The 16,804-nt window shown below is 40.1% G+C and overlaps 1 protein-coding gene across 3 annotated transcripts in view; it reads left to right on the top strand.

Annotated features, from left to right (window-relative positions):
- Nucleotides 1-1,749: 1,749 nt before the first annotated feature.
- The window catches only part of PCYT1B (phosphate cytidylyltransferase 1B, choline), a 715,710-nt gene continuing 700,655 nt past the window's right edge, over nucleotides 1,750-16,804 (top strand). For all 3 annotated transcript variants that reach the window (XM_078657804.1, XM_078657803.1, XM_078657801.1), the window contains exon 1: nucleotides 1,750-2,030. In XM_078657804.1, coding sequence (XP_078513930.1) covers nucleotides 1,914-2,030 — 117 coding nt within the window. In that variant the 5' untranslated portion in view covers nucleotides 1,750-1,913. The remainder of the gene's footprint in view (nucleotides 2,031-16,804) is intronic.

Below are 16,804 nucleotides of genomic sequence, written 5' to 3'. Positions count from 1 at the left end.
GTCAGCCAATTGACTCTTGGAGTCCCCATCTCTGTCTGGGGCAGAGGGATGACTTTTCTCCAGCGGAACACCACAAGCACAGTCCTTTCCTTGCTAGCCCACGATACAGCAGGTGCAGTCCAGTCTTTGGTGCAGCCTCCCTTGGCTGGGTCCAGAGACAGTAGGGCAGTCCTTCGGTCCTCTCTCCGGTCCAGACATGATCTGAGGTCTAGGTGCCAGGTGTGTCATTTTGATGCCCATTTCTTGCCCTCTGGGATGTGGCGCCAAACTAGCCAATGGGCTACTGGGTCCTCTCCCTCCTAATGACAAGTTCCTGCGAAGTGTGGCATCCAGCTAGACCAGAATTCACTATTTGGCCCACTTCCAAAATTGCAGAACCCCTCACTTGGTGTGTCGAGCTCACTAGCCCGTCCTACCTGGGGGTTACATGCCTTCAGCAAACCCAGTTTCGGCCAGCCAGTCTGCTAAAACAAAAGAGCAGCCCCTCATATGTGTGACTACCATTTGCCCTTCAGAGGCAGCTTCCCCTTTGAAGTTTGACTTTTGGGCTTAAACACAAAGTGGCCATCTTGCCAGGAGGAAACCAGACCTCAACTCCCAGCAGATCCTTTGTGTTTCTTCCTGAGAGATGTTCACACTTCTCCTTGGGAGGGGAGAAGGCTGTTTTGAAGATCATAGCTTGTGTGCAACCATAAAATGCTACTGGAAACATTGGGCAACAAAGTGGCAGTTTTCTAAAGCTGACATTTGTACAAACATTACATTAAATTCGACATGTGCAAGAAGTTGTGTTTAACATAAGGACCTTGAAGAATCATATTTAGTAGTCCCATTCAGAAGTTAGCACTGCTGAGTTGTCAGCCTGCAGCTCTATATTTGACATTGGGCCTACTAGCATTTTCACAGAAAAAACGACAATGCAGGGTTTTTACTATCAGGACATGGAAAGTTAATAAAACACATGCCCATCTTTTTGATATATACTGCACCCTGTCTTTAGGGCTCAGTAGGTCTGGCTAAGGGCTGACATCAAATATTTAAAAATATTTAAAAAGGGAAGCTTTAGGCTTTATCATTGGTTTTAAATGGCTAAGTGACATTAACAGTTTAACAATCAGCAACAATAAGCATTCCAGAACGTTCCTTTGACTGATTCCTTCTTGGATTTTATGACTTATTTTGACATCATTCAGAATGCCTGATTACAAATTGCACGGTATTGTACGCAATGTTACTGTTACTGTAAGTAAATCTGTACCAGTACTGTATATTAGTAAACTCCCATAGAATGGGAAATTGCGATGTGGGACTGATTTTTCCCTCTTAAAACCACACAGAATTCCCATTTCCACAGGGGTTAAACACATAAATTATTGCCGCAGGTAAAATGTGATGCTCTCTAATAATTCACAAATGAAAACTTATAAAAGTTCTACTTCTCTGTTGGTATGATCGGCCTTAAAAAAACCTCCATGACTCTTGAAAGGAAACTATTCGAATATTTTTTCTAAAGTTGTTTTCCTCAGAAAAGTTGCATATTTTAAAAATATAAAAAATATTGCACTGCTCAAGCAAAGGAGAGCCAGTTGTAGGTCGGGATGCTCTGTTCAGCCTCCTGGCCATACCGTGCACGCTGTACTGATGCCGAGTGGCTACAGGCTGACAGTAGCCAACCAGAGAGCATGATGCAAATGGCAGCTCTCTTCTGTACCAGCTGCTCTCTTGCCGGCTTGTTGTTATAGTGATTAACCCAGGCCCTGCGTCTCAGCATCCACCAGAAAGAGACGTTGTTACTACTCTGGGGAAAGGACGAAACTGAAAAAAATAATAACGACAAAGAAAATATTTATTTCCCTGGTTGTGAGCGCAGTAACGGCGAGCGCAAGCACAGCCTTAAGAAGGTTTTACTGGCCATGCCAGTGCTCAACACTGTTGCTGAGTCAGAGACAGGCTTCGCCAAATCCCTCTTTTATGATCTTCTTACAGAAGCCATGGAGGAAATAGAGCATACATGTCCCCGGCCTCGGCTGGTAAGTACAGACCAAAGGGGGCTGTTTGTTTCACGGGTATGACATTTGATCGTAGAACAGCAGCTATGCCGTGCTTGTCACGGTTCATGTTGTAAATAATTTACATTTGCTTAATCCGCATCAGCTGCACACGCTGTCTGCCGCGGAGTCGGAGAAGCTATCACGATGTGTGATAACATGTTTTGTCTTGGGAAGGAAGACAGCTCGGATTTCGTATTTTTATTGAGGGCGCTGCCTGGGTGGCAGTGGTAATTCTGTGCACGAGAGTAAGTGAATTGTTTCATCTGAAATCATCCCCACCAATGACTAGTCAATCCGCACAAACAAAACAACAAAAATGAGGCAGGCTACATGTAGAGAGCGGAGTACACTGGGAAGAAGACGATGGGTAACATGAGGTATTGAAAGACCTAGAGATTTAGGGATTCAATGAAACAAGAGGAAAGGAGTAAGAAGTATGGAGAGAGGCAGGGAGCGACAGAGTTAAAGGGGAAGTGGCGTGTGGGCAGAATGCTCAGTGACTGGCGAAGCTGCTGCATGTGTCCATGGCATGCACTGTTGTAATATTTTCACTGAATTGAGCTATGGAATTTTACAATGAACAATTTGCTGGTAAATTGCTCCACACACTGGAATGTTTAACATACTGAACGAAAGCGCGCGGGTTTTGATGATATATGTATTTATTGATTCCTTGACATAACCTTTTTTGCCACAGCCTACCTGAATCACTGACTGGGAGGTATAGACCGCTAAATTGTTGAATGTGAAAGTGATGTCATTCTTACCTCATCTTTTAAAGTCCATGGTTTCAATTAGGCAACCCAGAGCAGCATATTTTACTTTCTGTGTCCATTCTTAGCCCATCCCCTAACCCCACAGCACCAAATAAACAAGCACTTACAATGCAATAGGTCACACATTTTTTTGAGTTAGAGCTATTGGCATTGTAAATAACCTATGTGTTTTGATTTGAGTTTTGAGGATGTATGAACAGAGACACAGCTGTATCATTGCCTAGAGGACTTAGAAAGAGGAATTACTGACAGGACCAAAGATGCAGCTGCAGCACTGTCTGGAGGACTTAGAATGAGGAATTGCTGATGAGACCAGAGAACTGAAGCAGCTATAAGTATACCTGTGAGCTATAAGTATTTAGGCATTCAGCATTTTTATTTACTATTACAAATGAAGCACCTTTACATTTGATCTAAAAGCAAAATGTCCGAAGCACGAGACCCACTGTCCCCTTTACAAGTAAAGGATCCAAACAAAACACGCTGCTTATCCAGAGAATTCAAGATCGTCAAAAACAGAGTACTTCCCTGCTACATTTTTGGGACAATACATTTTGCAGTTCCTTATTAGCAGTTCCTGCAACGAAGAAGGAGTGCTGATCCAATATTGTTGAGGAAACTTAAAAGTGTCACGCCGATTGGTTAAAGCGCTTTGTTACCTTTATTTGCCCTATATAAAAATGCAAAAAATAACAAGGATACTGAAAACAGGGTGGGAGAGGCAAGCAATAACAGAAGGAGGGAGGTAGGGTGGACAGGTGGGGTAACAACAGATGAAGAGAAGGCATTTGGGGCAACAATAGGAGGGAGGGCAGGTGTGTGCAAGCAACAACACAGACAGAAGGGGGGATGGCGGGTGAGGTCAATGAACAACATGGGTAACAAATGAAGGATGGTGGTAGGAAGGCATAAGATTGTCTTTGATTTACTGTATTGGACCAATTCCTAATGGTACAAGTTGATCAAAGTTGGTCATTTGTGGCTCCAAGTCAGTTTTTCTACTTTCTATGTTGGCCAGCACATTTCAATTTTGAACAAGCATTGAGAAATCCTACAGGTGTGGCTTTGATAAGCTGATGCAATGATTTTTTAAAACTTATTGCAAACACATGTGACAAGAGGTGAAATACAAAAAAATTATGCCGCCACTTAAGTGTGCCAGCCATAAATAGAGTGAGCTAAGCCGCTGCTGCTTTAGGCTTAAGGGGTGGTCACACGTCTACATTTTGCAAATGTCTGTGACGTCATATGTTAGCAGAAAATGTGTCTTCAAGTGACAGGCCCGCCGCGGCTCTAACACAACATTAAATGTATGTGCAGTGAACTGTTCTAGCACAGCACTGATGAGCTATACACTGCTTTGTACTTGCCTAGCAATTTAAGATCAATGTAGTGCACTCCACTACCAGAGCATTTAAGATCTATGCAATGTACTCTTCTAGCACAGTGTTAAAAGATCTAAATGGTTCACAGTAGAAAAGACAAAAATACTGCTTTATGCAGTGCACTGTTCTACAGAAGTATTGAATTAATAAGCAGCACACTTTACTAGGGGAGCAGTGGCACACTATACAATGCACCACAAATCTGTGCAGTACATTGCAGAGTTATGCAGTAGACTGGGGGGAAGCACTGGCTTTGCAGTGTAATGTAGCAATGGAGCTAGCTTTGAGGGCCTATACAATGCATTGTAGTATGACATTACTGGATCTCCTTAGTGCAGTGTACTAGAACAACATTTTAGATGAATGCAGTACTCTATCCCAGTGGAGTAACTCGTCCACTAAGTTATTAAACACAAGTAAACTCAGTTTTAGGACATTTTGCCTGATGACCGATATACCTGGATTTCTATTAGATATGCATGAACTTAAATACCTAAAGTCTGCTTCCTTGCACATCTGATTTACATGCATGTGTCTGTGATAGTTTAGCTGCGGCAGATGGCACCTCTGTCTTCAGTACTCAGACACACACACGTGTCAAAATGGCCCACATATTACTTCTAAAGTATTCTTATAAGAATGGTAGACAATAGATCTTTTTTAAATGCTTTGTTCCCAAGAGACATGTGTAACAGGTGAAATACACATTAATGGCTTCAAGACATATCACACTGCCGCATTTCCCTCAGCACATGGGAGAGCCAAAGGGCGAATTTGTACTTATGTTTCAAATTTGATCAAGGTATCTAAAATTACTATGTTGACATCTGAAATTTATTACCAAATCATATTGATTCATCTAGATAAAAGTCACATATTGGCCCTGATTAACTTTTACAATAATGCCCTGTTAAACAGTGACATGCTCAAACTACAGGAAGGTAGAGATCAAGAGGTCATTTTTTTTATCTGGGGTGGTGATTTTAATACCAGGTTATGCCCCCTAAATGGGGATAGCAACTGTGGTTTATTACTAGAAGAAAATGATCCTCATTCTCATTTTTTGCACCCTTATTCTGGGGACCTACTTAACGAGATTTTATTCTCACATGATTTGGGCTTTGCCAACAACTTGTGCTCTCTCCCTGTTGATTTTGAGCACACTTTTATCGGGAGAGGTTTGAAGTCAACAATCAACTTTATTATTTTACTTAGCCTATATGCTTCAAGCGTCTTAAGTCATAAATAAGAAAGCAATAAGCGACCATCGCCCACTGAGTATAAGTCTAGCTCTCCTAACCAGCAGGCGGAACCAACATATTAGTCAAGTATCTAGGGTACAGAATGTATCCTTGGGAAAGACTAATGGGTATGCTTTGCATTGGTCCAGCTGTAAACCTATAGAATTCACCAAACAAATTGTGATCAAGTGCTATAAATCTATTTTAACCTTTTTGGAGGAATCCCGTTCCCAGGATATTACGTTAGAAGCTTTTGCTCAACTTACATTGGAAATACAAAAACACTTAGAGTGGAGCATAAAGGATCACAAACACGCTGCCAGGGTTGGTTCGATACGAAATGCACGAAAATTTACACTAAATTAAAGGCTGCTCTTCATGAAGCTGGCAGGGACAGTGTGGACATTCGGGAGTGCAGGAGGGAGTAAAACCAAGCCCTAAAAACACGCAAAAAGGATTTAAAAGATAACGCTTGGGCTACTCTCCATTAAACCTCACAGAATAAAGATGGTGCCGCCTTTGGCTGGCGGTGAATGCTCCTTTTTTTGTGCCCCATAAAACCCGTCGATAGAGGTTGCGATCGATGAAAAGCAATGGGTGGATTTCTTTTCCAAAGTCTATAACTCATACCCAGATGAAGTAAGTTTAACGTCCCCTTGTAGTCAGCTGGGAATTCGTTCCAATAAAATACCTCTCCAAGATCTTTACTTTACACATGATGAGGTCATTGATGCATTCAAAGAGAGTAAGGGTGGTAAGGCTCCTAGCCCAGACGGTGTGCCAATTTACTTTTTTAAATGAAACCTGCCCCTTTGGGCACATTTATTGACACGGGTACTGCATGCTTGCTGCTCGGAGGGTTTTATTAAGACCTAGTCCGAGTCTATTATAGTACCCATTTTTAAGAAAGGTGACCGGCAAAACCCAGCCTGCTATCGTTTAATGTCTTTGTTGGACTCTTTGGTGAAGGTAGCACGGCAGATTGTATTAAACGGGCTCCAAGACTGGGCATAAAACAAAAATATTTTATCATCTGTGTAATATGATTTTAGGCAGGGTTTGGGCACTGTGGAGCAAGCTCTTAATCTGAACATTTTAACAGGGAAATACACTCAGGCTAAAACAGTGAGACTTTACCTAGCATTCGTCGACCTCACAGTCGCTTTTGACTGTGTCATACACAGTTAACTCTGGTTCATTTTAACTGATTTGGGGGTGGAGCCCCGCTGGTCCTGTTTCCGAGGTAGCTGCACAGCGGGGCGACAGCCAAGGTCCGATATGGAACTAGGGGAAAATCCACTGTACCATTTACAGTGGAAAAGGGGGTTAGACAGGGCTGAGTCCTGGCACCGTTCTTGTTCACTTTATATACAAATTCCCTGGAACTAGTGATGGTGGAAAAGATGAAGGACATGCCACATATTAATAAATGCTTGATAGCTACCCTTCTGTATGCGGACTATGCAGTGTTGATGGCCCGCACACAGATAGGCCTACAAAAGGCACTTTCCACCTATACTGCATTCATGGAAAATCTTGGCCTAAAATTGAACGCCAAAATAAACTACATAATGACGTGTGGGAATGGAAGCCTGAAACACAGGTGCATGTCCATTGGGAGCAGCAGGGTAGAATCTACTAAGACTTTTTCATATTGAGATATTTTATTCGATTCTAATGGATCCTGGCTTCAAGATGTCAAAAGTAGGAGCCTACTTTTCATGAAATTGATGGCAGTTGTGGCCGATTTTGCAAAACAACTGGGTAGAAGGCCACCAGCTCTGCTCCTACAGATCTATCAAGCTAATTGTGTGAGCATAGCTGCTTATGGGGCAGGTGTGTGGGGGCTTCAATACTCCCAATCCATTAAGAGAGTTGAAAATGCTTTTTTAAAGTTTCTCCTGGTGGTCCCAGCTAGTACCTCTGTTTACAATTGCCATAGGGAGTTAGGCGTTCCATATATTGCAGATATTATTAAAGCTCAGCCTGCTCTATTATGGCATAGGATTTGGACTTCTACTAGAACTGGTCTTAACCAAGATATTATTAAGGACAGCTTAAAGTTGGACCAGACCACTAAGATCTCCTGGTTAAAATACATAAAAAACTTCATGTACGACCTTGGGCAACCTATTATAATTCCCCTGAATCCATAAACTCTGTCTCCAGGAAGGAGTTTAAAAGAATTCGCATGACGTCTGGAGGCAAACAGATTTATTTTAGAAGCAAATAAACCGACAGTACAATGGGCCGAACAACAACTACCCACACTATACAGCTGTATATACTGTATAATTTAAGTGGGTATGACAGATATGTTTTGACCCAATTTAGGTTTGGGAACTTTTACCGTCAGATAAGTTTTTCTGAAATAAATAACTGGTCAAAAGAGCTATGCTGTTGTCCATGCAATAATCAGTCTTTGCACTCATCATTGCACTCGATTTTATTCTGCAAATTTTATAAAAAACAAAGAAAGAGGTGGCTTCTGCCAATTTTAAGGTCAGGGGGGTGAACCCAATGCCGAGCGGCATTTTTATTTCTGCAATTCTTAGACAACGAATGTTTTACTAATGCAATTGCTTGTTTTTTAAAAATGTATATTGAGAATCAGAAAGACTATTACTATGTAAATCTTGCAAGGACATGGGTTTCTGATACTATGTGATGTACTTAATACTGTGAGACATTGTTTTAAGTGTGATCTCTTTTGCATGTCTGTGCTGTACATCCATTATCACATCCTTTTTATAAGATGAACTGTTTTGATTTGTTGTATTTTATATTTTTTTAAGGAAATTGTACTTAAAGCCCATATTTTTAAAATATAACAAAAGAACAACTAAAGATGCTCTGCGGTTAACGTTTGAATTGAATAGTACGGATATATGTTTTTATGTAGCTACCTATATTTTAAAATGTGTTTTTAGAAGGAAATCTAATATTACGTGATCACGAATTACCTGATTCCGGTAACATTTTAGCAAGAGAAATGTCTTTATACTGTTACAAGCACAGGTCACTTTAATGTTGCATTTTTCCACATTAGAATTGCACATTCTAGATGAAATTTGTACTAATACCATTAGCACAGGTCACTTTAAAACTCGCACTTTCCAAATTGAGATTGTACTTAGATGAGTTTTATATTAGTGTCCTTATGAAATTGACGTAAAATATCTATCTACAAAATGGTAAGATTGATTATAATGAAAAATTTGCACAATTAAAATGTTTAAATCTATCTTGACAATGTAGACTAACCTCATGCCCTTGTATAGTATAGTGATCATATTTTTTTTAATGTACTGCAATGTATAATTTTATTTTGTCCGCTATATGGTTATATCTCATGTACCGAATAAAGCACTTTTGAAATTGAAATTTGAAATTGAAATTGAAATTGATTTGTTGTATTTGCTTTTGTGATTTTACTTGTATAAAATCGAATAAAGCTTGTTCTGATTCTGAAATGCTTTATGTAAGTATTAAGGTCAAAATACAGAATATGCCATCAGTAAATTTGCAGCAAAGCATATGAATCATAAGTGAAATAACTCACTGCAGTTCAGTATGAAATGCGGCATACATTTGTCTTCTGAAAATTGTAATAAGGGCTCTCAGCTGCTTGTGAGAGGAATGCACACTCTAGAGCTTTGAACAATATGTTCCATGCATTCAGTGGGTACACATGATTCGTTAAACTTAAGCAAATAGTAAACAGTCTAAGATAATTTCTACATAGAATGCATTTGGTGATTTTCCCACCACCGATGCATTATGGTTCGATCATTCTCACAGTCTCGGTTAAATAGTTTAACAGATACAATGTTGACAGGCCTAGGATGAGCAAGATTTGTCCTTGGTTTAGTACTGATTGCGCCAGATTCCTATCTCATTTTATCTTATCTTACCAATCCTATGAATCCTCGGCTGACTGGATCTTTTTATCTGCTGAAAAGTGTAAAGGGGAGAAAACCAATACATTCACCACCATCAGTATGGACTAATCAATTTGGACTCGGAAAGGACCACTGACTGTGACTTACAATTTAGGGTTTTATTACAAAGCCAAAAGTATCTGAACATAAAAGCACCTCATGACGAGGTTGAAGAAATACATAGGCACTAATACAAAATTCATCCTACATATTAGTCTGATCCGGTGTAGCATAAAAGAAAAAGCAATTCTAAAAAGATTAAGCAAGCAACAACTGCTCCAATATCTAAATCAGTCTTCATAAGATGTTACAGAAAGGAAATTAATCAGTTACTTCTGTTCCTCCACTAACTCTAAGATGACATCCCTACCTATCATTTCACAGGCAAGATCGAGGAAAAGGTGTCAGCTCATGAAGAATTCCTAAGAAGTACACTCACGTTGAAAGGGTCAGCAGCCAAAGCTAAGTCTTCCTTCTAAGAATCGATCCCTTCTCCTATCCTCCTAACGGCTCTCTGCTCTTTCCTCCCTCCGGTTATTGTTCCTAATACAAAATTAACATTCAGTAGAACGTGCCCCTAAAACACCTCCTCTGGCCAGGCACCTCGCGTAGGTAACTTTCCACCGAAACCTGTACTCAGTCCAGCAGTGTCTGGTATGTCCTTGGGTCCCAGGCTTCTTCAGCGAGCTCCTAATTATCAACATTCCACGATACACTGTGTCAGGTCTCCTCTATACCTAACTCCTAAAACAAAGAGCATCAGTCTAACTAACAAGATGTCCTTGCTCCTGCAACTGAAAGCATGTGAACGAGGCAACCTTGAACGCACATGAAATCTGCTGACTGCCTTCAACTGAGAGCACGACCAGGGAAATACACTTTGGCCTACACAATTCAGCTAACATAAGAAATCACGAATAGGCCTTCATAGCAAACGTGAACATATATTTAAGCCTTTACACCTCAAGAATTACACGCATTAATACACATTGCATCTATAAGCATTACATTTCTACGCTTTAGGGCACAGTTAGTCATTTCTTTGCATGCAGAATTTATGGTGCATGTTTAAATCGAATGCATTACATTACACATGAACTGATTCATTAAGCATTCTGCAATAGGCAATTGGTTGGTTGATTGCTTTATTTCGATATGCATATATCATAAAAGCATTACAAAAGATAAAAAGGTAAAACAGCATATCGAAAATGTGACTGTACATTAAGAATAAGAGGAATAAAAACACAGTTGTATAGAATAAATTAACTAAGACAGAATTAAATTGATACAGACAGTCTTTTTAGTCGAATCAACCAAGCCCATTTTAAAAACTTAGAAACAGCACAAACAATGGTGGGGGCTGTATTGGTTAATAAAATCCGGAGGGCGACCGTGTGCTGGCGGGTGCCCAATTCTCTACAAATTGGTTTGAGCCATCGTGATCTAGGACGCCCATAGTCCGGGCATTCGAATAAAAAATGAGGCACAGTCTCTGGTTTGTAGGCAATTACATTTAAATGTCGTTTTACTTTCTCAACTAACACAAACTAATTTTCTAACATTACTTTCACATGGTTCATTATTACGATTACATTTCAAATGATCATCTGTTAATACAACACAAGAATATATGCTGCTGCGGATTATGATGCGCCCCTACAATTTTCAGATCTCATGACGCTCTATCAGTTCTCCCCTTTGATGACTAGTGTCATCACCAACAAGCGCGTGCGCCTCGCGCTGAAATGAGGCAGTAGGGAGAGGGGAGAGGTGAGGGGGCTTGTGCTGGTTTCCCTTGCGGGAGCGAGCAGGAACCATCTGTTAGTTACTACCAGATGGTTTTGAAAGCTCGCTGCTGCAAGGGAATCGCCAAACGTGCATTCGTTGCCATTGAAAGCAATGCAACGCGTGTACTTTTTTGCCTGCAAAAGTGAAGTGATGGCTAAAGGTCTTTTTCCTATACAGCGCATGCGTGCTGCGTAGGCGAGACCGAAAAATCACAATTCCCTGGAGAAAGAACCGGCCTAAACAGAGCTTGTAGCCACTCTTCCCTGTCGGAACCTCTCTAGATTCTTAATATTCTAATACTGACTGTCCTGCAGTCTGGTCATCCTCATCTCTTGCTCTCTAAGGGATCTTTCAACTTGATTTGCCCTGTACCATTGATACACTCTCGCAAATCCTCACAAACAAATGACACAAACCACAATGATAATGATGGGCTTCAGAATATATCCAAGGATACATTTCCCCAAATCGCAAACCAGCTTCCCACCTTTCTAAACCCTTTACCAACTTTTTCCCAAACTCCCTCCTCAGTCAGATCCTTAATCTCATGATGGATCACAGTGATGTTTCTTATATATTTCTCCAGATCCTTGCTGTTATCTGATATAAAAGCATTCAACATTTTACAGACTCCCCCCTCTTTTGCCAATAAGACATCTAAAGCAAGACGGTTCTGCATCACCATCGTCCTTATCAATAACATCTCTCCATCAACGAGTATTAACGACATAGATGTGTTTGTCGACAATCGGTCCACAACAGTGGCCAACTTCCTTATCTTCACATCATTTAAAATCACTCCCAAACCTGGTATTACCGCTCCAAAAATATCTCCAATCACAGGTCATGCTCTCTTCGTTTTAGAATGCTTTTCACCTTCCAACAGTTCTAAATCTTCTGCGTGGTAGATTTTAGGAAAAATCATACCCAAGTAACATGCATCATACCAATTCGCAGGCAATCTCACATAAGCATTCCTTCCACACACATACTATACCGTTAGCACCACCTGCACCGAACCTTGGAGAAAGTCCTTTGCGGACGCTTCCATAGTGAAAACATGATCACACAAACTTTGTCCCATATAGACCGTATCATAATAGGTCTGCACACGCTTCAAACACAACTTCCTCTTCTGCACTAGGTCCAATGCTATAGGGCCATAACTTTCCTTTGCTTTGTGAGCTCTCTCCTCATCGGTCCAGTCTACTGGACTTTCTCCGGTGTGACGTGTTTGTGTTAGCTGTCTATATCTATCCTCTACTTGATCTACAAATTTCTTCTCTACATCTGTTAGTAAGTAGGTCAGAGTATGTCTATGGGTATAAGAGGTGTCTAACGTTGTAGCCGGTATGAAATACTTTCCAATCCTATCCTCCTGTTTGTAGTGATCATACGACAGTCTGAGAAGATGATACAATGCAGTTTTAACACAGAAATCTATAGACCATTTGAAAAACGAAGTAGACCAACAGTATACCAATTAAAAACACTTACTACGTAAAATAATTCATTTCGTAGTCAAATATATATACTAATTGGGGGAAACAAGAGCAAAATCTGTTTTTATCATCAGTCGTGTCTGCTCCACTTAGCAGCTTTTGAAATATTGGCTTGGATAAATACAACTTTTAAAGTTGTGAAGAAATGAATTATGTTAAAAAATATTGAACTCTGATGTATTGTTCTTACGTTGTACATGCAGACCTAGATTTCAAATATAAGGTTGCTTTTCATGGAGTTTGTTTGTTTTAACTATTTCTTCTTAGGGTTTCAGCCTAGTTATCTTTAATTTCCATTGTCCTGTTAGGTTGTTTTGGTTTGCTAGCATAGATGGTCAGTTGGTGTGACTTCTATTCCTCTGTAACTAGGCGCTGTGAAATAACTACAAGGCGACATGTCAAGGAGCACTATAAACAAGCATTTGCAATGCAATAGGTCTAGCATTTGCAAGAGTTAGAGCTATTGGCATTGCAAATGACAATGTCTTTTACCTATATGTTTTGGTTCAGTGTGTAGTGGATGTATGTGGTGTGGAGTGGAATTATGTGGGTGATATTGGAATTGCTAGTTGTGGAATTGTGTGTGCTTGAATTGTGTGGTGTGAGTGGATTTGTGTCGTGGAATTATGTGGCATGGTGAATATATAGGGGTAACAGCTCCTCTGAATAGATAGAAAGGAAGATAAAGAGGGATGGGTAGTCTGTGAAGGAAGTGGTGATTGAATTTGAGATTGAGGAGCAGAAAGAGTGTGTGAGAAAAAGAGAAAGAAGGGAATTGTGAGATGAGAGGGGGTAGAGGTAGTGTGAGGGAGAGATGAGAGATGAGAGTGGCAGTGGGTGTGGGGGAGAAATGACAGTATTGATGTAAGTTTAAGGGAGAGATGTGTTGGAATTGTTTGTTGTGGAATTGTGTGAGGTTGTGCAGTGGAAATATGTGGCATGGTGTGGAATTATGTGGATTGTAATTAAATGGTATTAGGTGTATTGGAATTATCTAGAGTGAGAATGTGTGTTATTGAGTTAATGTGGAATGATATTGTGTGTTGGGGAGTGGCATTTTGTAAGTTGATTTAAGTGGTGTGCCGTCATTGTGGCATGAAGTGGATATCTGGTGTGTAGTGAAGGTATGTGGTGTGTTGTGCAATTGTGTTGTGGATTTTAAATATGTGGTTAATCTCACAATATTATTTGTGTCACGGGTAGAGATTAGGGGAATAGCTTGAAGTAGATGACATATTGGATTGTGAAACTGTAATGTCTTCATGACCAAGATGCTGATTTTGTGAGTTTATATTTAATCTAGAATTATTGAACTCCGCAGTCGTGTGGCGCATTCACACTTATCTGAAAACGGCGCCAGGATTAATAATATTCTTTGTTGCACGTACGGATGACACAAAGTGGAAGAACCATTTCCAAGAATAATTGGTACGTTAGTCAGACTCGAATGACCGTCTGAATTTTTTTTTAGGTCAAACTAATCTAACTTGACCAGCAGAATATTGTTGATGTTCTCTTTCTTTTAATGATTTGTGGACGTCTACAGATGAGGCTACTGCTGACTACTACTACTTATATTGAAGAATTATACTTCTTACAACGTATTATATCTTATTGGGAAGCGACCACCACTCCCTGTTTTGGCCCCTTCCCAGCCTGTCACATGGAATAGTTAAATTATGGCACTCCTTAGTCTGGTCACGGACAATGCCTCTACTCACTATCTTCCTACTTTGGGACTTTTCGTTTGGTTTTTCTCTAGTGAATTTCTAACTATTGCAAATGTTATACCTTTTGGAGCACTTCTGGTTTTAATTGTGTCTATTAAACACTGAGTGTATGTATACATTTATGTTTCATAAAAATCCCAACTGGATATAACTTTGTTCATCTCGACATGTGACAACCCATTTCGTTATAATATGTGGTAAGCTAATGGTGAAACTAGATTGGAGTGCATCTGTACTTGGGCATCACATATGTAAGAGTTGATGGTAAAACTCCTCCCATTGTTCTAAGTTGATCTTTTGTACAAGAATGTTTGGTGACTTTGGTCAATCTAAGCACGGTTCCCTTCAAACTGTTGGAGTTGTTGAATGCCTTTTGGCATACTCAGTATTTCGTAATATGTCTTTAGCTGTTTTTTTTTTCATACTTGCAGCCTTGATGAAGCATTGTTAGGTGAAACGCGTTTGATGCGCTCCTCTGAATAAACATAAAATAAAGTTCAAGATTGATTTCAACAATGAAGAACTACAAGTAGTAACTTAAAGTGGAACATGTATTACTGAATGTGTTCTAAATGAGATATAAATGTTGCCTCAAAAAGTTTGTGTACAATGATCTCTTGTTGGATGGTCAATAGGCAGCTGACCATTGAGGTGAGTAGCACCCCTTTTCTGAATTTATTGAAGTGACTATTTCAGGCAGTGCAGCTTTAAATTCCTTGACTGTTTTTCCCCCATGTATTTTATATAGCTAGTTCAGTTCTTTACTACTTTAATCACACAAATCCCTTGGTCAGTGAATCATTGGAGAAGGTCATAGGTGGGAATGGTGGTGCGCACTTAGAGTGTTGCACCTGATGCCAACAATACTAAAGCGGGGCCTGCGCAGAATACAAAACTGAACAGGACCAGAGTCACCCGTATTTCTAACACCTTTTAATTCCTCACTCTCTCAGACCAGTGTCAGAATACACATGATAATGCAATTGTGCTATCACTAAAACTGTTTTTGTTTTCAAACAGCAAAGCAAGAGCTGGGCACGCAACCGAAACAATGCATCGACTACGGGCAACAAAACTCAACTAGTCAGCTGGCCCTAGGCTGAATGAAGACACCATAAACTCAACAAGTTTACTAGCACTCTCGTTAGGCAGGACTTTAAAATAGTTTATAGACACGTGGCCACAATGCTGTAACTAAGGCTTCCATTACTTCAGATCTAAACATATTAAGTTGGAATGTTGCTGGTTTACAATAATAAATAAATTTACCAGATTGGCTAGAATTGGTCAGACAGCAGGACATTCTTATGTTCGAGCATATCTGGGCCACACACGACTTATATATAGAAGGGTTTGAATGTTTTAACGCTGTTGCCCTGATTCCCAAACTAGGTCGACCATCGGGTGGCCTTTCGATTTGGGTAAATATTGCTGCACGAGGTAGTGTTAAGGTCTTACATACAAAAAGTGACACATTGCAAGCCCTAATATATAAAAGGTGGAGTATCTATCTACTCAATTTTTATAATATTGATTTTTATACCTCACCAAATATAAATGTTATTAATTTATTCGATATTGTAACCACCTTACAGCATCTTAATGGATTTGATAACTCAGCTGGCATTTGTTTGGAGGGTCGATTTTATTTTGTAATGGGGCGAGGAACTAATGGAACACCTGCAAAATCATAATCTAACCAATGTTATGGAAATTGTTGCAACAACTAATAATAATAATTCCCCACAGCCGACGTTAAGAGGCAGGGGTAGTGCCACTACTATAGATTATGTTTTCATCTCACCTAGCCTTGAGGTTTGTTTATTGAAAGCCAAGGTTGTTGCTACTATCCATGGCGACCATAACTCGATTAAAATAGCACGTTGAGATTCTCCCCCAGGCCGACATACAAAAATTAATGTGGTGCCAGGAACCTTACCCCTCTAAAGACAACTTAAGATTGGTTTGGCAAGGTGTTAATAACACTGACCTGTTTTATACGATGGTAAGGGATCACCCGAGATTTTTTGACTCCTGCTTGTCAGCACTGGACAATAACCCTGAGGTAATCAGCGCCTTTACTAAACTTTGTGAGGCAATTAAATCTGTATTATCAAAACCCATTATCGCTGCACAACACGGACCAAGATGGTTCAATAGTGATTTTCAGCGATTAACAGACAGTTACGTAAGGCCCTGTCAACCTACCCAAGGTGTCACCTTCTTGTTAAATCGCTTAGGCAGAAGTATAAGTTAGCTATTTCCCAAAGGAAGGAAGAATTATTGAAAGAACGCTGGGATGCCCTTGCCAATGCTGCCACTTTAAAGAATGGGAATGGTTTTTGGGCTGCCGTAAGGATATGAGATCTATGGAACAATCATTGACC

This window comes from Lissotriton helveticus, chromosome 8 (genome assembly GCF_964261635.1).
Source record: "Lissotriton helveticus chromosome 8, aLisHel1.1, whole genome shotgun sequence".
NCBI classification, from domain to species: domain Eukaryota; kingdom Metazoa; phylum Chordata; class Amphibia; order Caudata; family Salamandridae; genus Lissotriton; species Lissotriton helveticus.
Note: the sequence above shows the minus strand (reverse complement) of the source record. Positions and strands in the feature narration are given on the sequence as shown.